This window comes from Schistocerca nitens, chromosome 4 (genome assembly GCF_023898315.1).
Source record: "Schistocerca nitens isolate TAMUIC-IGC-003100 chromosome 4, iqSchNite1.1, whole genome shotgun sequence".
Classification (NCBI taxonomy): Eukaryota; Metazoa; Arthropoda; class Insecta; order Orthoptera; family Acrididae; genus Schistocerca; species Schistocerca nitens.
In genome coordinates this window covers 236,003,302-236,028,709 of record NC_064617.1, presented here as the reverse complement: position 1 = coordinate 236,028,709, position 25,408 = coordinate 236,003,302, and the positions used below count along the sequence as shown (strand labels likewise).

At 38.0% G+C, this 25,408-nt stretch overlaps 1 protein-coding gene across 1 annotated transcript in view; it reads left to right on the top strand.

Moving 5' to 3' along the window:
* Positions 1–9,503, top strand: part of LOC126253285 (nucleolin-like) — a 40,616-nt gene extending 31,113 nt beyond the window's left edge. Inside the window, exons 4-6 of the mRNA XM_049954510.1 lie at positions 2,615–2,755; positions 5,736–5,848; positions 8,772–9,503. Coding sequence (XP_049810467.1) covers positions 2,615–2,755; positions 5,736–5,848; positions 8,772–8,787 — 270 coding nt within the window. The 3' untranslated portion in view covers positions 8,788–9,503. The remainder of the gene's footprint in view (positions 1–2,614; positions 2,756–5,735; positions 5,849–8,771) is intronic.
* Positions 9,504–25,408: the final 15,905 nt, after the last annotated feature.

Here is a 25,408-nt window from a genome sequence, read left to right as displayed (position 1 = left end):
CCTTCTTTGCATTAACTGTGTAAAAAATTATTTTGTTTCTTGTCAGGTGTGAGGAACATACATGCCATTAATGCTTTCCTCATTGGGAGTTATGACTGAGAAGGTAGTGACTGTGTGTTTCCAATTTTGACATCAGCTCTTTTGAGGTGGTTGTGTGTTCTTAATATGTTGTTATAATTTAAAGTACTTTTCTTTTTGAGTTGCTAGCTGTGTAAAGTGGTTCTCTCCTTGAAGCTGGATGCAGTTGGTTATGAGGATGCAGGATATTTTAGTAATATCAACAATCCAGAGGTTGGCTTATTGGGATACAAGATTCAGAAAAATTACAGCAGCTAAGTTATGTCTTAATTAGTTTGTTTTGTATTTTCTGAACAAATGTTACAGTCTACCAGTAGAAACTAGCGGATGACATTTATACAGTATAAATGTATCCAAGGGCTTTTCCCATTCGTAGGTTTGCATGTATTGATTGTTCAGACACACAGGAAGTGCATACATTTCGTGTATTGCTGTTATATGAACCTCACAAGTCAGTGCTTGATTTCCTGTTCTTAATGGAAATGTATTGTGCTGTTTGACAAACAATAGCTGAATATAATCTACCTATATACTAAATATTTGAGTGTTTCACAATTTACTGGTCTCTAGGAGTAAAACTCCCAGTACAGCTGACTCATAAAAGTAAGTGGCTGTACAGTCTTTGGAGCTACACGCTCTTTTTGTCAGGAAAGAGAAGAGGAAACAGATGTTGGACATGGAACCATCCATTCTGCAACATTTCCTTTCATATTTTCCTCATTCCTTTGTAGGAGGTGGGTCACTTTTAACTTGAGATCTAAAAGTTTTTGTCCTCACCAGCATAGAATATTTCCTCTTTCTTTCTCCCCTGGAGAAGGAACATGTGACCCTAAGTACAGTCATTTGTTCCAGTGTATTAGCTGTGCTGGAAGAGAAACATAAGTTCGTGTGCTATGTTATTATTTAGCTTTCTATATTGTGGTATGAAAACATGTTATGATAATAGGGTGGGGAAGAAAATGAGGCCGAAAAGTTATTGTGAAGCATATTTGATTAAGAGACTAGGCCTGTGACAAGTGGTTTGGTGGTCCTGTGTTTAGTTACATTCCTTATGTCTGTCAATTTGTGCTCATTCTGCGCATGCTTAAAATAGCAGTCTTTGGAAAAAGTGAAGTGGCACTGTTGTTTGTGGTACCCTGTAGGGTACATTTAGAGATCTTGTGTATGAGGACTGTGTGACGGTTCTGGTATCATAAATGTATATTTTGTGACCTTTAGAATCAAACACTAAGGTGTGTACCAAGATGTATAAATAGCTAGATTTTCATCTTTAAATATGCAAATAAAACAGAAGAGAAAATTGTCAATTTTGCTCATGAGGTGCTGCAATTTTTACTCTTAATTTCACATAAGCATCGTGTGAAAACATAACACTGAAATTTTTTTTCGAGACAACTATAGTGACAATAATCTCGGGTTAGGTGAGCAACTACAAAGTACTGAAATAAGGAGTGCAATGTAGCGCACATAGTTTAGGTGACTAAGTGACATTAGTAGTATCATAAAAATGACACCACTTCAGTGAAAACTTCTAAACAGCTCAACTCTTCAGAAACCTTATGATAACATTTTCTTTGGGTCATCTTGGTATCTATTGTCCATCCACTACACAGTTTTGCATGATACTTGTAAGAAAGTTGTTTAATTCTTGCAGCCTGCAAACTCTCAAAGAAGACAATAAGTGGTTAGATTTCTTAAGTGTAAAACTGACACAAATCTAGTTGAGTTAGTGAAAATGCAGATAGTATTTAGGTCACATGTCATCAGTTGTAATCTGCATTATTAGAGTCACTCTTCCACTTTTGTTGTCCATAAGTTAACTGGAAATACCGAATGGTATGGTATCTTTCTCTGTTCTGAAAAATAAGCCATTCCTTATTTTTCATTACGTACCATTTACCAATAGCAAAAATTTTCTTTGTTAGAGAATATCTATTGTTGAATGTTCCTACAGTTTTGATTACTTATGCACCATTATTGAAATTCATTTGCTAGCAGATATTTTAGCTGTGAAATTGTATTGTAGAATGTTGATGTCACATTTTGTTATTTCAGTGTTATCCTGTTAAATTAATATGTTACTACTGTATGTGGTCTTGTGCATTTGTTATCTTATATACAATTTTGTCATTCTTTCTTACACTGGGCTCCAAAAAATGGCATGTATCAGGAGCTGCAAAATTTTTTTCCTAGCATATTTTACCTTGGTCAATTTATTTAGCAACTCTTCTTTCGGTATTTGATGCACAATTTTTGCTATCTGCACATGGTTTGTTTGAAGTATATACTTTGATCTTATCTTCAATTGTAAACAGTAGTTTGGGATTTCGGAGAGAAAAGACTAGCACAGAATGAAAAGTTTAGATCAGATTGGTACAATTCATAATACTGATAAAACAAATGTCACCCTTAACTAAACCTCTAGTTGTTTTCAATCATGCAAATAACAGGCAACACAGGTTTACAGAATCTGAATATTTTATACAAAGCCCACATGATGTTTATTGCTAGACAAGGAAATTCATGATTTTTGCAGTCTGGAGCTTTTGTGGTGTTGAAGGCAGACTTCCAGAACCAGAAGGATCCTCCGATATGGAAGATAGATGGAAAAGCCTTGTTGCAGAAATATGTTCCATTTGAACAAGATGGAAAAATAATGTACAGGAATACATCCACTGTAAGTAGATATCACAAATATTTATTTTGTATATTAATTAAAATGGAGAAATTTAATTTAATATAAGTTTGTGAATGCTACAGGGTATCTTTTTTTCCCCAATACTAACTGAACAGATGAAGTAGTGTGTGCCAAATTGGCACTTTTGTGGGATTTGCAGGAAATATTTCACCATCTGTACTCTGTGCTATTCATAGCATAGCCTACTTCATCTGACCAATCCAGGACTACACAACAAATGTTCTCATACTGAAGCTTTGTTGGCTTAAAGTTGATAAGAATGCAGTCACCAGAAATGTAAAATATAAACCTGAGAGAAAAAGTACAATAAAAATCCAGAGAAAACAAGTAATTGAAATATATGAATTTTTTTTTAGGTAGGTGATAAGCATAAACATCAAAGGTTTAATTTTTATAGTGAATATTCAGTCAGCTATAGCAGCATGCTACAATAGAACACAGTGAGATATGAATAATCATAAATGGCAAGGTACTAGATTATTGTAATGCATTCCATCAAAAGAATGGATGTGTAACAAAATGGACTTTAATCCTCCCGAAAGCTAATTGTTTGGAGACGTGGCACAGCAGGGACACATTAAAAGACATGATTTTAACTTGCGTTAAAACTCGTACTTGGCCAAAGATAGTTCCATTACATGCCAGTTTTGGATTTCTTTTAGTCAGGTGCAGAACCATCATTAGGGACTGGATAAGCTTGGTGATGGTGGACCTTGATAATATGATGTGTAATACCACAAATGATTTGCATTTACACAGAAACCGTAATCGGACTTTGTAATAAGAACTTTAGATTGGAAGGTTCGACTTGGAAAAAACAAATGCTCATAGGTGCACAGTTGACATGGTACCAAACCAGTCACTTCTCAATGTAATTAGATAGCTGAATTATAAAGGATTTCTTTATCCATGATTAGTAAATACAAACATTTTTGAAATTAAGTAATCTTAGAAGGTGTACAACTTTGCTTCAATCGTTTTTTTCCCCAACATTTGAGGCTTTAATGAAACAAATTGGTTACACATGTATCATTCAAAGTATTTTCAATAGCTGACCACTACTTTCTCCCATCTTTCGGGCAGTGTACGAACCCCACGTCAAAAAAAACTTTCATCTTTTGAAACAATCCACGGATCGATCCAATTTGTGACTTCATGAGATCGGAAGTGTTAGCCAGGCCATGCGCCATTGATCTAAACAGGTGATACTCAGAGGGAGCAGTGTCTGGAGAATACAGCAGGTGGGGTAGGACTTCCCATTTTAACGTTTCCAAGTACGTTTTGACCTCTTTTGCAACATGGCCTCTAGCGTTGTCGTGCCGCTTGCTGTATTGCGGCCATTTGTCTTTTAATGCTCTACTCAAACACATTGTGTTCGATAATGAGCACCTGTGATTGTTTCGTTTGATTTTAACACATAGTACACACCGCCGAGCTGGTCCCACCAAATGCAGAGCATGAGTTTGGAGCCGTGAATATTTGGTTTGTCCGTCGATGTGGAAGCATGGCCGGGATATCCCCATGATTTTTTGCGTTTAGGGTTATCGTAATGAACCCATTCTTTGTCTCTGGTCTCAATGCGATGCAGAAATCCCTTCCGTTTTTGCCTCTGAAGCAACTGTTCACAAACACTCAAACGCCGTTATATGTCTCTTCGTTTCGTTTCACATGGGACCCAAGTTCCTTCTTTCTGAATCATGCCCATAGCCGTGAGACATTTTGAAATGGCTTGCTGTGTCACTTCGACTAATCCTGCCAATTCTTAGAGTTTGATGTGAGTCTTCACTCAGCAGTGTCTCCAATTCTGCATCTTTGAGAACATTCTCTCTTCCACCATTATGCCGGTCTACGGCTTTAAAATCACCATTCTTGAAGTGTTGAAACCACTCACGACAGTCTTCCACTAATCCTTACCATACGTACTTGAGAGCAATTGATGAGACTTAGCTGCCGTTTTCTTCATATTGAAACAAAACAGTAACACCTCCCACAAATGATAATTAGGCTCGTAAACTGACATTTTCAATCAAGAACAACGTTATGATGCAGACACAAATAGACTAATGTTTGATTGAGTTTGTGTTGACTGAGGTCCAAGCTAACTGCCTGATGTCTGCGATCTGTTTCTTTCGACCTCTACTTACCGTTGTCACCACCTGTCAGCAAACTGCGGAAGCAAAGTTGTACACCTTTTGTTATTATACCAAATCACATAAGCAAGAAAAATGGCTTCCTTATATGAAGGGAGATGGAAGACAAAAAGGTAACAAAGCGACTTCTTCTCATATTTTGAAAAAAAATATGAGATATGAAATTAATGAAGTGATGCTAACTATACACATTACATTTTGATCTGGCATAAGGAGATCATTAATTAGAATATTAAAGGAAATGGGGATCTAAGATGTGCAAACAGTGGGACAGAAAGAAAAGTAACAAGGCAAAGACATGATTGATTGGAGTGGCTTGCAATTAAATTGTTCCATTTTCTGTCACTCTGGTCTGAAGTCTTGGCAAGAACCACACTTGATGCACAAGTAGAAAACTGGACTACATGTGAGAGAATTGCTGTCTTACACTTAGGTTATTAGGTTCTAAATTTCTAACAGAAAATAACATTTGTAGTTAAGTTTATTTAACTTGCATATAAAGAGAGTTGCTAAGAGAGGAATTATTTTAAGTCATGATGAGGTGTAATACTGAATAAATCTCCATTTTTGTGTACATTTCTATATCTAGAAGTTATTGGAAGAGTAGTACTTTGTAGCATCAAAGATGTTGAAGTATTTACACACAAATCAGTTTCAGATAAAGTATTGTGTGGTGTAAATATTGAGAGAGATTGGGATTTGACTTGTTTGTGGCACAACAATGCTGGATTTGAATGTAGTATTAGTGTCAGTCTTGTCACACACAGATGGACTTTTTCTTTAAACGATTATTGTCTGCTTCTTTTCAGTATTCTGGCTGGTCTACGGTACTTAAAGATAGATACTATCCTGCCCAAATTGCTTTTAAGATGCAGAACAGAAAGGAAACAGTAGTTGAATTTCTCAGAGACAAGATTAAAGTGTGAGTATTATTAGTCACTCTTTGCTTGGTTGTGGTTTTTTTATCCATTTTCACCATAGGCCACAAAGTGCACAGTTTAGTTTTACAGTAGGTTCTATACTATCTGGCTGTTGACTATTGGACCTACTTAATTATCATCACAGTACTTCTCCATGACAGAATGAGGATTAATTTATTGTACTGCTGTACTTTTCCAAAGCTTTAGCAAGTGAGAGCAGCCTTTCAAAATGTTTTATTTGTATTTTGCACTTCTAGCACATGTGGAGTCACAGTTAAGGTACACAGTATACTGTTAATATTGACTAAATTACCAAAAACACTCTTCATCAAATAACTCTTAGAGAAGCCCTCTCTGTGCTCACAAATAATGAAAGCAGCCCTGTTGGCAACTCTGTGTTCTTTGTTTCCTCAGTTGCATATTAGACATCCAAAGTATGTGCATTGTTAAATCATTGTTTTGTGCGGTCTTTTGTTTTTCAAGTACACTGTCCGAAATGGTTGATAAATGAAAAAAAAAAACTTGTAGTGACTGTGGATCAGGAACTACATGCCACATTGTGACTGGGATATGGGTTAGCAGCCAAAACTATTGCTTTGCAGCTAGGGGCAGAAAAAAGTACTGTAAAGATTGAGCAGAAATTGAATAGTAGCATGCTTTCCAGGCTAATGGAACTGGAATAAATGAAAGAAAGAAAGATAATGTTGAAAGGTGAGGATAATGAAGTTGACAAAGCTTTATTTTTGATCCATGAACATTTAAGAGGAAAAGATTTGCCTGGTTCTGGGCCGATATCGCAGGAAAAAGCTCTGCAATTTCAGCAGCAAATGGATTATCAGAATTTACTGCCAGTGGTGAATGGTTGGATCAGTGGAAAACAATTCATCATGTGGCAGATTACCATTAGTGGAGAGGCTTTATCTGCTGACAGTCTGTACTATTGTTTAGACATTTTTGAAGTTAATTGATGAGGAGGGAATTTCTGGCAAGCAGTTATACACTTGTGATTGCATTATAATTACAGGATGCTCACTACAAAAACACTTGCTTCCAAAAACGATTTTGGAACATTTAAATACAAGAAAATTAAAGAAAGAGTTACCATATTCGCTCGCAGTAATGAGAGCAACAACCCCAAGCTTAGGCTTACATTAATGGAGAAATCATAGAAACCTAGAGCTTTCAAAAACCTGAAAAATAAGGAATCATTGCCCCACTCACCAAAAGAGAGCATGGATGAATTCAGAAATCTTTGAACCAGGTTTCAAAATGAATTTGTACCAGCTGTGAGAAATACTGGACAGACAACAATTTACCGAGGAAAGCTCTGCTGTTTTTTGATAATGCACCTTCGCACCCTGCCAGTGGCAAACTCCCAGATAAAAATATCGAAGCATTATTTGCGTCACCAAATATGACTGCTCTTTGCAACCTCTGGACCAGCCCATCCTTGAATTGCTTAAGGAGTATTGTTGCCATCTGACCAATTCATGGATATGATTGATTGATCAAGATGAAGGTGACACTGTAACTATTCCGAAGAGAATTGACTTGCTAGAGGTCATAAGGTGATGGCTGAAGAGTGGGAAGAGATTCCATACATATTATTTGTATGGTCTTGGAAAGTTATTTTAGACCATGAAGGTGCACATTTTAACTTTGAATCTCTGTGTGAAACTAAAGTCAAAGATGGAAATGATATTGATTCGTTGCTCAAAAATCTACTAGGCTCCAAGGATGTTGATGTAAATATCCTGGAATGGATGGCAAAAGATGAAGTTGATGAACTGATTGACAACAGTATTGTGGGAATGGTGGCAGGGTAAGTAGCACAAGAAGAGGATGCAAACTTTGATGAGATGAGAAATTTCATGCCACATCTAGAAGGGTTAGACATGACTGAGGCAGCATTGCAGTACATTAGTGAGCAAGAGGAAGCAACACCAGCAGATATAATCTGTTTGCATAAGTGGAGGGACGTTGCAGTACAGAAGAGGACTAGAGGAGGAAGAATGTCGTCTTTTGAAGACTTGTTTAAAATATCGAACCTTGCAAGACCTGGCTGTTCACTTGTGTAATCACACATTCATACTTGAATACAGGTAATTTAATGTTGCCTGTAATTTTGTGAAGCATGCAGTATGTACATAACAAACACTAGTTATTAGTGTTTGTTATCTAAGAAGTCAAAAATAGTTAATAAAAATGGGTTTTGAATAGTACAGCAGGCTTGGAAGAGGGAATTTATAGAACTCCGGCTTACCGTGCTTTTGTGATCCAACTTGACCTTCCACTACATTAGGACAGATAGTAGAGAGTCTGCTGTATTTATTAATTAATGAAAAAGAAATGAAAATAAGTAGGTGGGTTCTTATTATCTAAGTTGTCTAATGGTTTAACCAACATTTATTCATACATATTCAAAAAATTTTCACGGGAAAGAAATACATCTAGTTTAGTTTTAAATATTGGATATGGAGTAATTTTTATTTTCTTTGACATCTTGTGTGTAGTATGACTAGTATGACACCAATGTTAATTATGCTCCTCTCAGAGAATGATTATTTGGAATATGTTTGGTGTATACTTGATTTCCATGTGGTACAATAGTTGTGTATATCCTCCTTCTGCAGTAATTTGCCTGTTTCAGTCTCTAGCGAACAAGATAGTTTCGTAAATGAATAAGAACGTAGTATTCAGAACATGAAGCTCAGTAAAGTGAAATTTACAGGATTTGTCTGCACTGAATAGTATTTGTGCTATCAGCAAAATGTAAAAATGAGGAAAATGTATTGTTATATGTTGCATTCATAATTGTCATCAGTCTGCACTTTCGCTGTTCCTTTTCATATGTACAGCTTTCCCCCTCCCCACAACAGTGCATTAGATTTTCATATCTTAAATGGTGTGTTTTCTCTTTCACAGGGAGGATAGTGAGTGAAAATCCATGGCAGTATGGACAACGTGTCTTGGTGAATCAGTTACTTTTTTATGTAAAGCATGTAATTTGTGTAGCAAAATTTTGTTCCTTTTTACGAATGAGTTTGAAACACATACCATCTGGTAATTGTTTCATTTGGACAACTGTTGAGGTCTGTGTCAGTGTAGGTTTTGTGACTACAGTTCTACCTTTAAAACTCTAATCTTTTCATTGTGACTAAGTGATTGTTAGAATTCAAAGTTTCAGTAGTTTTAAGACATTTTTCAGTACTTTTTCGCATTTTTCCAATGCATGTCATTTTAGAAACTCCATGAAGAAAATGTAAATGTGACATCATCATTATATCAGTAGCCACTATTTTAGTACAGTTTTACAAAATTTTACATTATTATTTTTGGTCTCATCCGTCAGTGGCAATTACGTGAGATGTAATTGATGATTGTAATAAAAGGTTTAAGTTCTTTTGCTTACTATAATACTACTAGTTGTAGAGACTGAGGGTGTATACAGTTGTCTGCAATCAGTGATCATTTCTTTGTTCAGTTGTGCTATTCGGTATGGTTTAACATGTTGATTATATGCACTTATTATTATTCAGACACCGAATTTGACTGAATTTAAAAAGATAGTAATTTAAGTTTGTCTTACGTAATTGATTATTATTCCATAGTTACATTATTGTCAAATGCTATTGTAATAAACTTCTCTTTCTGTAATTTTGTATATTATTTGACTCTTTTTGTTGGATAAATGAACATACCATTATTGGAATAATGTAAGCCATGCTGTACTAATGCAGCAAATCACTCCAAATGCTTGTATGTCAATATTTAAATTCCACATACATAATGATGTTCCTGCAGCATACCTGACACACTGACTCGCATCACATCACCCCCCCCCCCCCCCCCCCCCCATGCGCGCGCGCGCACACACACACTGAATGAATGAAAAGTTTTCGGCCAAAGATGTTTGTACGTGATGTGGAAGAATAATGTTAGAATATTGCAAGGACAATAACAAATGCATATTTTGTTGTATTTTGTAGCTTGTGTAAAGTTAAATTTCAGTTTCTGCCTGTTTGACTTGAAATATTTCATTGTTTACTTGAAGATTGTCATAAGTTTCCCCACTTTCTTCGTATACTCGTTGAAACATTGTGCACTACACCATCACTGATTGAAAAAATACTGCAGTCTCTTATTAAATAGTGTGCTTGACTGCTGTAATTGAATATGTTAAAATGTACCATCTGCCATCTTTGAGATAGCCTAAAAAAAAAAAAAGGGGGGGGGGGGGGGGGAGAGAGAGAAATCACAACTGGCTAGTTCAGGTGAATGTAATTGCAAGGGAATACTGCCATGTTAGAAAAGAAAACATCCTGGAAAGATTTTTCAGAAGAACATCCATGAAAATTCTTGCTCTGTGAATTGTGTAATTAAATTTCATTGGAACCATGCTTGTTCATTTTTATCAGCAGGAAGCTTTACAACATATCATTCAAATGTTGCTGTTGCTGTTCCTGCTATTTGTCTCCTCCAACAAATTTGAGCTTATTTTGAAGCGGCAAACCACACTGTAATGTATTTACTGTGATGTGACTGCTGATGATGAACTTCTTGTAAAGTAACTACCCCTTTACTGCAGCATGGAAACAGAAATACAGGGTCACATGTTGCATACCTTCTGCAAATACCAGTATGTCATACTCTTGAGAGAGCTTATGATGGAACACATTTCTGGGGTTCGCCAACTCGCAGCCATATCACCACCTAATCTAGATCTAGGGTTGTGCTTCAGGTCATAGTGTGGACATAAGGTTCATTCCACACAGTAGTAAAAATAACATTTAATAAATATTGAAATAAACACTGTGTGTTCCGTTGTACTGTTAAAAACAGGTTTGCAGTATTTCATGTCTTCTGCTGTTATTGGCTTCTGGAACCAAACCTTGACTCGTTTGTAAGGTTAAAGTACTGGATGTAGTTTTAAATATGGCGATGGAAGTTCTGGCAAAGTGAAAATAAATCAACAGTAAGGAAGACAATTCACTGAATAGAAGTAACTGAGTTGTCAAGAGGCACACAAAAAAGAATGAAAACTTTGCAGACTGTGAACACGAGTGTGTGTCTTCTGCTATTAAGTTGTCTACTTTACTGTTGAATTTGTGGTTTGCGTGTTTATACTTGAGCACTGTGAAAACTAGCCATTTAATTGATGTGCCATACTAAACATAAGTTAAAATTGCTTCAGAGTGGCTTCATTAGTGTGGGAAATGTTTTCGGTTTGAAGTGACCAAGTTATTAAAAAAACAGGCAAAGGTAAAGAAAAGTTTGAAATGCAGTGGGAATAACTGTAAAATTAGGGTGAAAACTCTTGTGGCTACAGATCCATTACTGTCTGTGTTTACAGCAATAGATATTGTGTATATCTGGAATGTGATAAGTGTCAAAAGTATAGATATTTTGCCAGGAGACATGGTGAAAGCAACTTGTCATGCTAACAAGAAATGTTGGCTATTGTCAAGGCTTTGCTGTTGTACTTAGAAGTTTGTTTTCCATGTTTATACGTCGACAAGCTGTCTTCATACTGAAGTGAAATGTTAACAGGTTTGCGGTATATTGACTCAAAAGCAAATCTGGAAATTGCAATCAAAGTCTGAAATTTTTCAAAAGAAAGCATCATCAGAGTTACCTTTTCTTTAGATCAGATTTATGAGGGTTAGCAATTGCTTTTTTATTATTAAAATATTGTAAATAAATGTGAAGTGTGGCTTCAGTAAATTTAATGTAATTGATTTGCTGAGAATGAAAACATAATCAACACTGAAAAACAAAGAATACAGAACTTGATAAGTAGTGAAATGTTCCTGTTGTCAAGTGTAGTGCATAGTTTAAAATAACACCACAATCTAAATAAAGTTTTTATTGTATGTAATTGCCCCCACTTCCCACCATCTTAGTGGAACCTGATGTGACCAAGTAAACTTCTCTGGTACATTGATTCATTGTATTCTTCCTGGGTCTGCAAGCAGATCATGTAGTTATCTTGACACAATATTTCAGCAGTCCATCTGGCCTACATCCTCGTGTAAGAGTGCAGCTTGCTGAATCGTGGTGGTGGTGGTGGTGGTGGTGGTGGTGATCATCCACCCTTGGATCACAGACCTTGCTAAAGTGAAGAGGCTTGTGTGCCTTACCAAAGATGCCATCACAATGCTTGTGTATATGTGGAGAGGCTAATCTATGGCTTCTGAAGAATAGTTGCAGGGGCAACAGATTGGATTATTGTGTGATCTGGCTGTGTAACATTTGCCAGTATGGCCTTGTTATGCTGGTACTGTGAACAGCTGAAAACAAGGGAAAAATACAGCCATAATTCCCCCACCCCTGTCCCCAGGCATTGGACTACTATATGGCTTAACAATGATGGCATCCTCTTGGCTAAAATAGTTCCCAATTTGGATGTGTCCCAATCTGTCTTCCTCTACAGTTTTTATCCTCTACAGCTCCCTCTAGCACCATGGAAGTTATTCCCTGATGTCTTAACACATGTCCTATCATCCGGCCCTTCTTTTTGTCTACATTTTCCATGTATATCTTTTATTGCCAATTCTGTGGAGAACCTCTTCATTCTTTACCTTATCAGTCCACCTAATTTTCAACATTCTACTGTAGCTCCACATTTCAAACACTTCAATAATCTTCTGTTCTGGGTTTCCCACAACCCGTGTTTCAGTACCACACAATGCTGTGCTCCAAACAAACTTCTTCAGAATTTTCTTCCTCAAATGAAGACCAATGTTTGATACTAGTAGACTTTTCTTGGCCTGCAATGTCCTCCTTGCTTTTACAAGTCTGATTTTTATATCATCCTTGCTCTGTCCGTCATGGGTAATTTTGCTGCCTAGGTAGCAGAATTCCTTAATTTAATCTACTTAGTGATTGCCAATTACGATAAGTTTTTCACTGTTCTCATTTCAACTGCTTCTCATAACTTTTGTCTTTCTTCGATTTTCTCTTGATCCATACTCAGTTCTCATTAAGACTGTTCATTCCATTCAACAGCTCCTGTAATTCTTCGCTGTTGCCGAGTCTAGTAACGTTATCAGCAAAACTTTTCATTGATATCCTTTCTCCTTGAATTTTAATCCCTCTCCTGAACCTTTCTTTTATTTCCAATATTGCTTCTTCGGTGTACAGGTTGAACAGTAGGGACGAAAGACTACATACCTGTCTTACACCCTTTTTAATCCGAGCTCTTCATTCTTGGTCTTCCAGTCTGATTGTTCCCACATGTTTCTTGTACATACTGTGTATTACCTGTCTTTCCCTATAGCTTCTTCCTATTTTTCTCAGATTTTTGAACATCTTGTATCATTTTACATTGTCGAAAACTTTTTCCAGGCTGACAAATCCTATGAATGTGTCTTGCATTTTCTTCAGTATTGCTTCCATTTCCAACAGCAACTGCTTCTCTGGTGCTTTTAACTTTCCTAAAGCCAAACTGATGATAATCTAACAGGTCCTAAATTTTCTTTTCTATTCTTCTGTATATTATTTTTGTCAGCAACTTGGATGCATGAGCTGTTAAGCTGATTGTGCAATAATTCTTGCACTTATTGACTCTTGCCATCTTGGGAACTGTGTGGATGATACTTTTCCGAAAGTCTGATGGTGTGTCGCCAGTCTCATACATTCTACACACCAACATGAATAGTCGTTATGTTGTCACTTCCCTCAATGATTTTAGAAATTCCGTTAGAGCATTATCTATCCCTTCTGTGTTATTTTGATCTTAAGTCTTCCAGAACCCTTTTTTGAATTCTGATTCCAATACTGGATGCCCTCTCTCTTCCCTATTGACTCCATTTTCTTCTTCTATCCCATCGTGAGATAAGTCCTCCACCTTATAGAGACCTTCAGTCTACTACTTGTACCTATTCGCTCTCAGAAACTCCGCTATATGGTAAGTAGCAACTTTCCTTTTCATAATATTGTTATATTCACTCTCTGTACTGTATTTAACAGTGTAATTTCAGTTGCACTGTTAATGTTACCACCCTTCCTTTTAATTTGTTGTTTTGACTTTTGTGCATGCTGACTCAGTTCTCCTGGCTGTTTATTTCTCAGTTTCTTCACATTTTTCATGTAGCCATTTTACCTTACCGTATTTGTATTTCCTACTTATTTCATTCCTCAGTGGCTTGTATTTCTGTATTCCTGAACATTTTTGTACTACCTTCTTTTGTTGATAAAGTAAAGTATTACTTACGTTATCCATGGTTTCTTCACATATACCGTCCTGGTATCTATGTTTTTCTTTCAAACTTCTGTGACTGCCTGTCCATTCATCTTCTACTGAAGTGCCTATTGAGCTATTTATCATCACAGAATCTATAGCCTCAGAGAACGTCAATTGCATGTCTTCATTCCTTAGTACTTCTGTATCCCATTTCTTCATGCAATGTTTCTTTCTGACTAGTCTCTTAAACTTCAGGCTACTTGTTATTACTAATTTGTGTTCTAACAAGGAAACCTCCCCATCGCACCCCCCTCAGATTTAGTTATAAGTTGGCACAGTGGATAGGCCTTGAAACACTCAACACAGATCAATCGAGAAAACAAAGAAGTTGTGTGGAACTATGAAAAAAATAAGCAAAATATACAAACTGAGTATTCTAAGCGCAACATATGCATTATCATGGATAAGGTGCTGGCAGGAGCACCGTGGTCCCGTGGTTAACGTGAGCAGCTGCGGCACGAGAGGTCCTTGGTTCAAGTCTTCCCTCCGGTGAAAACTTTAATTCTTTATTTTCGCAAAGTTATGATCTGTCCGTTCGTTCATTGACGTCTCTGTTCACTGAAATAAGTTTAGTGTCTGTTTTGCGACCGCACCGCAAAACCATGCGATTAGTAGACGAAAGGATGTGCCTCTCCAATGGGAACCGAAAACATTTAATCGCAAGGTCTTACGATTCCTCCACAGGAAAACATGTCTGATATGTTCTATAAGACACTGGTGACGGCATGTGCGTCACATGACCCGCCTAACTTGTACACTTGGCGAATGGGTAAAAAGATTCTTCTGCCTTGCCCGATTTAGGTTTTCTTGTGGATGTGATAATCACTCCCAAAGAAGTGATGAAAACGTAAGAGTTTGCTGCATAAACTGCAACAAATGAATGCAACAGTTTCACAGTCGCACAGTTTTCCCTGTGCTCTGTCAAAACATGTTTTTAACGTTTTCAAATTTTTCCGTGTGTAGACCGTCAAATCCTGCATATGTCCAAGCAAATCTGAATATGTCCTGGAATTATGGAGAGCGAAGTTGATTATGTGTAAGTGCCTGAACTTTCATAATTGTCTGAAAATAAAAAATTAAAATTTTCACTCAACGGAAGACTTGAACCAAGGACCTCTCAGACCTCTCGTTCCGCAGCTGCTCTCGTTAACCACGGGACCACGGTGCTCCTGCCAGTGGCCTATCCATGATAATGCATATGTTGCACTTGGATTACTCAGTTTGTATATTTTGCTTATTTTTTTCATAGTTCCACACAACTTATTCCTTTTTTCTCGATTGATCTGTATTCAGTGTTTCAAGGCCTATCCATTGTGCTAACTTATAACTAAATCTGAGGGGGGTGCGATGGGGAGGTTCCCTTGTAAGTCTAAATCTGCTCCTGGGTATGCCTTACAATCAAGTATCTGATTTTGGAATCTCTACCTGACCATGATGTAATCTAACTGTATCTCCTGGCCTTTTCCAAGTATGCCTCTTCTTGTGATTCTTGAACAGAGTATTTGCTATTTTTAGGTGAAATTTATTGCAGAACTCAATTAGTCTTTCTCCTCTCTCATTCCTAGTACCAGACCCAAATTCTTTTTGTCTTTCTTCTACTCTTTCCTCTACTACTGCGTTCCAGTCCCCCATGATTATAAGATTTTCATCTCCCTTTGTATACTGAATTACTCATTCAGTATCCTCGTATACTTCCTCTGGCCCCTCATCTTCTGCTTGTGATGTCGGCATGTACGAGGGCTATCCACAAAGTACATTACGTTTTGGAATTAAAAATAAGTAAAGTATTGGAATTTTTTTTATTATATACAGATGAAAGCCACACTTAAATACTACTTTTCTACATAGTTGCCATTTAAATTAAGGCACATATCGTAGCGATGTACGAGCTTGGAAATTCCTTCGTCGTAAAATTCGGCCGCCTGCGCCTTCAACCACATGGTTAATCAGTAACCCGGTAGAAATACGGTTTTTGTGGATTTCCTGGAAAGAGGCACTACAATAAACACTGAGGTATTGCCAAACTCTACACAGCCTCAGAAGAGCAATACAAAACAAGCGCACGGGAAAGTTGGGCTCAAAGATCTTGCTGATTCACGACAACGCCCGGACCCACACAGCAAATGCCACTCGTGAAGTTCTCGAATCTTTTAAGTGGGAGTTGTTTCCTTATCCGCCGTACAGTCCCGACCTGGCACCGAGCGACTTCCACTTATTACCAGCAATGAAGAAGTGGTTGGCTATGCAGCGTTTTGATGACGACGCACAGCTTCAAGAAGAGGTAACCACGTGGTTGAAGGCGCAGGCGGCCAAATTTTATGACTAAGGAATTTCCAAGCTTGTCCATCACTACGATAAGTGCCTTAATTTAAATGGCAACTATGTAGAAAAGTAGTATTGAAGTGTGGCTTTCAATTCCAAAACGTAATGTACTTTGTGGATAGCCCTCGTATACTATTTTTGTCGGTGCTGGTCGGTTCTGGTGAGGGCAGCCCTTTCACTGAACTGTTCGCAGTAGCTCACACTCTGCCTCTCCTTCCTATTCATAACAAATCCTACTCTCATCGTACCATTTTGTGCTACTGTTGGTATTACCCTATATCCATCTGACCAGAAATCATTGTCTTGTTTCCATTTCACTTCACTGACTCTACCATATGTAGATTGAGCCTTAGCATTTCCCTTTTCAGATTTTGTAGCTTCTCTACCACATTCGTACATTGCACACACTGCCTTTTGGAACTTAATCCTTTCATTGGTTATTCAATCTTGTTCTCATGATCACCTCCATCTTGGCTGTCCCCTCCTGGCGATCCGTCCAGGGACTAGTCCGGAATCTTTTGCCAGTGGAGATATCATCAAGACATTTTTTCAATTACAGGGCTCATGTCCTGTGGATACACATTTAGCATCTGTAATGCAGTGGTTTCCATTGGCTTCTGCATCCTTATGCTGTTGATCAGTGCTGAATCTTCCGCATTTTAGGGGCAGTTTGTCACCCAAAGGGCAAGAACGAGCGTTAAACTATGTCTGCTCCTCCGGCCTCTTTGACAAGGCCGTTGGAAGAACAAGGATAAATTCTTGTCGGGAATCTTTGGCCCCCTTTGCTGATGATTTTTATTCAAAATTTAAGCAGTGGTGGGGGCCAAGGAGATTTTGATTACTGATCGAATACGCTACCCCTAGACCAGAGGGGTTTAACAAGGGCATATTTCAATCTCTGTAAAAATGCCGTGAGTTAGTAATGCACGACATATTTCAGATAAGACAGGGCTTATTATACAGGAACACATTTTTATTACTCTTTTGGAAACACCAATAAATCAAGCTTTTGTATGTCCATCCTTTCAGCAGGACGTCTCTGGGACGACGGCTGTTTACCATCTTAACAAAAAATAAAAACACCTACAGCTGTCCTCATTTTATTTTATTTTGTCACTACCAGTGTTGATGCTTCATTGCGTCATCTTCAGGCTGTTTTGATGCGGTGTAGGTGGATACGATCCCCATGCATAACCTATCAGTTGCCAGCCTTACTGGATTCGCAGATAATCTGAAACTTGCGTGTCATCACTCCAACCATCAACTGTCAACTGACACGAGAACCATTCAAATAAGACATCTTTGTATGTTCTCATGTCAGTTGATGGTTGGAGTGCTGACACGTGAGTTTCAGATTATCTGCGAATCCAGTAAGGCTGGCAACTGACGGGTTATGCACGGGGATTGTATCCACCTGCACCGCATCAAAACAGCCTGAAGATGACGCAATGAAGCATCGAAACTGGCAGCGACAAAATAAAGTAAAATCATAAGGATGGCTGTAGGTGTTTTTATTTTTTGTCCAGCCAATAAATCAAGGTCAGCTATTAATTTTGAGAGAATATGTAATTTTCTTAGTTTCAGAATTTGGTGATAAGTTCATTTCTTACATCTTTTTAAAACAGTTGCTTTTTTGACATACTGTTGTGTTTTTTTCACTTGAACTGTCTGTCCCTATATTTTCTACTGTGTTAAGCAAATAAGTATTTAACATATCTGATATCTGTGAATAATCATTTAGGGACCCTTCCATTTAATTCAGTGGGGCTGTTTTCTGGTCTCCACAGGCCAGAAAAACGTCCCTGCTGAATGTCCTGTCATCGAATCTCTTGTTTCACTACATTTCATGTAGCCTTGGGTATGTTGTTGAAATTGCTGATTTGTGACATAGTGGGCTAGTTCCTTGATTTTTAAATAACTTCCCTTAGTAACTTAGAGTAATTTTTGTAGTGTTCAAATACTGCAGGATATTTATTTGTTCTTGCCAACAGATAAATTTCACTTTTCGTTTCCAATGAAGCTTTAATCCCTCTAGCGATCCATGGATCGTTTTTTGTATGACTTTAATGAGGCTGTGTTTTGTGAAACTTTGGAGAATGTAAAACAGAAGTTAACTGATACACAGTGTACAGTTCCAAATGTATTTATTTCATTAGTGAAGTGTGATTTTCGGAAATAAGTTCAATTCTAGAGTTCACACTTCAGACGAAAAACATACAAATTGTATTCAGTGCAAGCAAAGTGATTATTTCCTTGTTTATCCCACCTCCACCAAGAGAAAACATACACTATGTGATCAAAAGTATCTGGACACCCCAAAAAACATACGTTTTTCATATTAGGTGCATTGTGCTGCCACCTACATCCAGGTACTCCATATCAGCGACCTCAGTAGTGAGTGAGAGAGCAGAATGAGGCGTTCCGCAGAACTCATGGACTTCGAACGTGCTCAGGTGATTGGGTGTCACTTGTGTATACGTCTGTACCCAAGATTTCCACACTCCTAAACATCCCCACGTCCACAGCTTCCGATGTGATAGTGAAGTGAAAACGTGAAGGGACACGTACAGTACAAAACCGTACAAGCCGACCTCGTCTGTTGACTGACAGAGACCACCGACAGTTGAAGAGGGTTGTAATGTGTAATAGGCAGACATCTATCCAGATGAATTCCAAACTGCATCAGGATCCACTGCAAGTACTATTACAGTTACGCAGGAGCGGCTGCTCATAAGCTACACGTCATGCCAGTAAATGCCAAACAATGCCTCGCTTGGTGTAAGGAGTGTAAATATTGGACAATTGAACAGTGGAAAAATGTTGTATGGAGTGACGAATCACGCTACACAATGTGGAGAACCAATGGCAGGGTGTTGGTATGGCGAATGTCCGGTGAAAGTCCTCTGCCAGCACATGTAGTGCCAACAGTAAAATTCGGAGGTGGTTGTGTTATGGTGTGGTTGTGTCTTTCATGGAGGGGGCTTACACCCCTTGGTTTGCATGACACTGTCACAGCTCAGGCCTACATTGATGTTTTAATCACCTTTTTTGCATCCCACTGTTGAGCAATTCGGGGATGGCGATTGCATCTTTCAACACAATCGAGCACCTGTTCATAACGCATGGTCTGTGGCAGAGTGGTTACACGACAATAACATCCCTGTAATGTACTGACCTGCACATAGTCCTGACCTGAATCATATAGAACACCTTTGGGATGTTTTGGAAGCTGACTTCGCACCAGGCCTCACCGACCGACATTGATAGCTCTCCTCGGTGCAGCACTCCGTGAAGAATGGGCTGTCATTCCCCAAGAAACCTTCCAGCACCTGATTGAACATATGCCTGCGAGAGTGAAAGCTGTCATCAAGGCTAAGGGTGGGCCAATACCATACTGAATTCCAGCATTATTGAGGGAGAGTGCCACGAACTTGCAAGTCATTTTCACCCATGTGTCCGGAAACTTTTGATCACGTAGTGTATGTACTCTTGTAAAATGAAAAATGGGCACAGAGCACCCTGAGATCATAAAGTGCAATATTTCTGTATTCTTTTTGTCATGGCAAATTGTGTTTATGGGCTAACAGCAAATTGTGTAGCTTCTTATTCATTTCTGTAACTTTTTTCAAAACTGTTATAAATCTGTTTTAATAATTGTCATTTAGAGAATGCACTTCATTGTTGTGTCATGTTTTCTTTTGATATGGTCGCATACTCAGTAATGTGTTGAAAGTTTAGAGAGAGAGAGAGAGAGAGAGAGAGAGAGTGTGTGTGTGTGTGTGTGTGTGTGTGTGTGTGTGTACGAAACAACAGCCAACTGGTCAGTCATTGTGTTGGTGTATAATAATTTTCATGCCCTGTTGTTTTGCATGTAGCAGCAGTGCTGCAAGTCCTTGATTATACTCGCAAACTTGTGTGCTTGCTCTCCTTTGCAGGACAAGTCCACTTGTACCGAAAAACACTTAAGTGATGAGTTTTCATTTAAATGGGCAGTGGGGGAGGCTCTTGGTTGAGTCTCTAAGCACACAGAGATGGTGAATTGGGAGATGTCTTAAGACTCGCTTACGAGTATACTGAGCTCATTCCTGATCTCTAGTTTCCAGAGGAAAAAAACCCTCCCAAGAAACACAGTCTGTATTTAAAAGATATATCTTCCTTTAGAAACATAATTGATATCTGTTGTAACTTTATGCAAAATCTTTCTTCAGGAAATTTTCTATCACCGCAGACATCCTCAACTTGAAACCTATCAACATGATAGACAGCTCCTGGTTGCAAAAAATTTAAAAATATTCCGAAGATCATTCAGGGCAGAAACTGATTTTAAACACACCCAAATTACAATAATATTTTCACAAAATATGAAATAAAGGAAAAATTTGTTTTACAGACACTGCAGGAGAATGTAAAAAGTACTCAAGTACAAAACTCTACCATCTGGTGAGCAAAATGTACGAGACAGGCGAAATACCCTCAGACTACAAGAATAATATAATAATTCAAATACCAGAGGACGCAGGTGTCAACAGGTGTTAAAATCATCGAACTATCAGTTTAATAAGTCACAGCTGCAAAATACTAATGCGAATTCTTTACAGACGAATGGAAAAACTGGTAGAAGCCGACCTCGGGGAAGATCAGTTTGGATTCCTTAGAAATATTGGAACACGTGAGGCAATACTAACATTACGACTTATTTATAGAAGAAAGATTAAGGAAAGGCAAACCTACGTTTCCAGCATTTGTAGACTTAGAGAAATACACTCTTTCAAATTCTAAAGGTGGCAGGAGTAAAATACAGGGAGCGAAAGGCTATTTACAATTTGTACAGAAACCAGGGGCACAAAAGGGAAGCAGTGGTTGGAAAGGGAGTGAGACCGGGTTGTAGCCTCTCCCCGATGTTATTCAATCTGTATATTGAGCAAGCAGTAAAGGAAACAAAAGAAAAATTCAGAGTAGGTATTAAAATCCATGGAGAAGAAATAAAAACTTTGAAGTTCGCCGATGACATTGTAATTCTGTCAGAGACAGCAAAGGACTTGGAAGAGCAGTTGAACGGAATGGATAGTGTCTTGAAAGGAGGATATAAGATGAACAACAACAAAAGCAAAACGAGGGTAATGGAATGTGGTTGAATTAAGTCGGTTGATGCTGAGGGAATTAGATTAGGAAATGAGACACTTTAAGTAGTAAAGGAGTTTTGCTATTTGGGGAGCAAAATAACTGATGATGGTCGAAGTAGAGAGGATATAAAATGTAGACTGGCAACGGCAAGGAAAGCATTTCTGAAGAAGAGAAATTTGTTAACATCAAGTATAGATTTAAGTGTCAGGAAGTCGTTTCTGATAGTATTTGTATGGAGTGTAGCCATGTATGGAAGTGAAACATGGATGATAAATAGTTTGGACAAGAAGAGAATAGAAGCTTTCGAAATGTGCTACAGAAGAATGCTGAAGATTAGATGGGTAGATCACATAACTAATTAGGAGGTATTGAATAGGATTGGGGAGAAGAGGAGTTTGTGGCACAACTTGACTAGAAGAAGGTATCGGTTGGTAGGACATGTTCTGAGGCATCAGGGGATCACAGATTTAGTGTGGAGGGTAAAAATCGTATAGGGAGACCAAGAGATGAATACACTAAGCAGATTCAGAAGGATGTAGGTTGCAGTAGGTACTGGGAGATGATGAAGCTTGCACAGGATAGAGTAGCATTGAGATTTGCATCAAACCAGTCTCAGGACTGAAGACCACAACAACAACTCAACTACTGCCAAATCCTTTCTTAGGAAAAAGAATGTTCAGTCTCAGCTCACTCACACCATATTTTGGTTCAGTAGAAGCTGCAGGTAAAAATATATGTGTGTGTTAGGGAAGTTTTGTCCATCATTAAAGATATACTTAGGTCTACCCCAAAAATCTCACTACTGCTGTCGATTTTGGGTTTCAGCGACATTTCTTTACCTAATATCTTGTGAAGCCTGCTGCCTTTTAGGAATGCTTTATTGTCCTGAGAATAAATTTGGCCTATCAACATTCTATGGGGAAATAAAAGTATAACCTCAGAGACAGGTACCATTCTTTCCAACATGTAGCACAATCTGTACGTAGTTTTTTTGCATCCAGTTAACTAAACTTTGTGCACAAGGAGATCATTTGTATCTGTTGCTCTCATTTCCCCAAGGGAAAGTTGTAGTAACTACTTATATTGTTCTATGAACAATATTTCTTAAACAGAAGCTGCTTTGCATAAAAGATTTGTTTGGAAACACAAATCTGAGCATAGCCTCTGACAAATGGGTAACACTTAGGCAGCCTACAGTGCATAAGTCCCGTAAGATACATCTATCTGAAACTAAAACATTAAAAATGATTTAACAAAAAGAATTTGTTTATATAATCCTTGTGACAAACTAACTAGTTTCGTATTGTAAAGTTGTCCTGCTGTAGAGGCAAGCAAGTCGTTTGAGTTCACTGATGGTCACAACATCTGCAACAGTCAATCTTGTTAAGACTGTAAATTTCTCTGTGACCCATTGTTGGCATTTTCTTCTGTATGGAAACTATTTAAATCTTAGGTGTTGGTTTCAAGGCTTTTCAGTACAAACCATTTCTAAGATTAGTGATTAGAGTAAGTTTTGCAAGAAATTTAAATTGCCGTTGAACCAAATGGCTTCAGTATGGGAACATTATCTTTCAGTATTTCTCCTTCTGCATTCAGATAGTCTAGTACCATTGCTTAGTTACTCCTCACAACTGAAAGAGGGCTTTTTATGGTAATTAATCTACCATAATGACTCCAGATAGTTGAACAATCCTGCTTTTCTTTCAAAATTGAGTGGCCTATCTTCTTTACAGTTCTTCTGAAGACAAATTACACTGTCTAAAACATCACTGTGTTGAAAGTGAAATGAGTTTGTGGGCGACATAAGGTTTATGATATTTTTGCAACTGTTTACTAAAAACTTTTAAAGTTTTTTGTTCTAAACAACAGAAGAAAATCTAAGTTGTGATATGAAATGTCAATTGACTACCATTTATGATTAACATGCAGAGCACACCTCTCCAGATGTCCACTGTCATATAATTCAGTATTGACAGTATGTTGCTTTAGCACTCTTCATGAAACAAACTCTTCTGTGAGCTGTTTTCAGGAAGTACAATTTAAAAGCTGGTTGAAGAAACCTTGTTTTTTTTATAGGTAACTGTTGAAAAATGGTATTGCTTATATAAATATCTGGTTAGTCCATTTTCTTGAAAACATAACTGCTGACACTTTTTGGTAGCCACATTTTTGTTCATGTTATTTTATCTGCATTATCAGCACAGATTGTAGTAACTGATGGACAGTCATCAAGAAAAACAGAAGCAATACCTGGCATTCTCCGGAAGAGGAAGGCAAAGGTAAACACAAAGTTCGTCTTGTTGACAGCACACTTATAAGATGCAACAAATCCACTGTAGACTGTGTAGAGTGTACCACTAATAACCACAGCTATAAAACATGTACATAATATGAAGGAGAACTGTCAACAGAGGTGGTAAAATAGTCTATAATAAAATTGAGTGAACATCCAAATCTGCAATAGCTGTTTATTGTGTTTTCACTGTATGACGAATTTCATACCCTGTTCAGCCCGCTTTTTTTAATTCTTGAAATGTCGGGACGAGATATAGACTTAGAGTGCCATATGACATCAACTTGTAGAAGAATGCTGGGTGTTTATGGGGTAAAGTGTAATGATTGTCAGGACACATATATAAATCAAATGGGTACAGGTTTTAATATGCATTTTAAGCAATACCTCAGTGTCAATAACTCAACGTTGTCTTGACATTACATTTGTGGAAAATGGGACATTCAGTAATGAGTGTGAAAACAACCCTTGAGATTTTATGCAGTGCGAATAAAGGGACATTGTTTGATATTTTAGAAGAGAGACACATTTTTAGGGCTGTCAAGGAGTCCCCTTCACAGATATTGAGTGTCCAGGCAGACCTGAAACTTCAGGATCTATTATTACATCTAGACTACTTATAGTCTCCTAACTACTGATAGTGTCCACATCTGTGTCCATTCATCCAGGATAAATAATTGTTCCTCTTGCCTAGATCTGGTTTCCCTGTATTCCCAACCGAGCGAGGTGGCGCAGTGGTTAGACACTGGACTCGCATTCGGGAGGACGACGGTTCAATCCCGCGTCCGGCCATCCTGATTTAGGTTTTCCGTGATTTCCCTAAATCGCTCCAGGCAAATGCCGGGATGGTTCCTTTCAAAGGGCACGGCCGACTTCCTTCCCCGTCCTTCCCTAATCCGATGAGACCGATGACCTCGCTGTCTGGTCTCCTTCCCCAAAACCAACCAACCTGTATTCCCAACCACTTTTTCTGTCCTCCCTACTTCCCCTTTTCCCCACCCCTCCCACAGGGGATTTTGGCCGGTTTTGAGAGATTAGTTTTAGGATAGTTTCGCTCCATGAATTTGTCTTTGTCAGCTCTGGTTTCACTAAGATCCATGTTTGGTATATTCTCCATGTTAATTTGGACTGTTTAAAAAAAGAGAGGGATCAATTTTTTTGTTAACTTGGTCTAGCTTTACCTGTGGCACCATTTTAGATATTTTGTTTTTATTTTTTATACTTATTAAACGGACTAGGACTTCAGTTGGGTTCTAGTATCTTGCTGTGGATGGAACCAGGTAGTTCATTTCCTTTACCTTTATGTAATTTTAATTGTTTCTTACTTCTGTAAGAGTAATATTTAATATTTTATGTCTCTTGTAATGGATTGTTATTTAACACTGAGATCCATTTTGATACTGTGATTCCCAATGTTCTGCCTGCATGTCCTTTTAATTTGGTTTCTATCGCTAGACTCTGCGATCTTCAACTCATGATGGGGTGGTGTGTGCTTGGCTTCACAGCATTCAATGTGGTGGCTAGCGCTGTGACATGTAATTACATTCGCCGCATGCCAAGTTGTTGACAAGTCCCAAG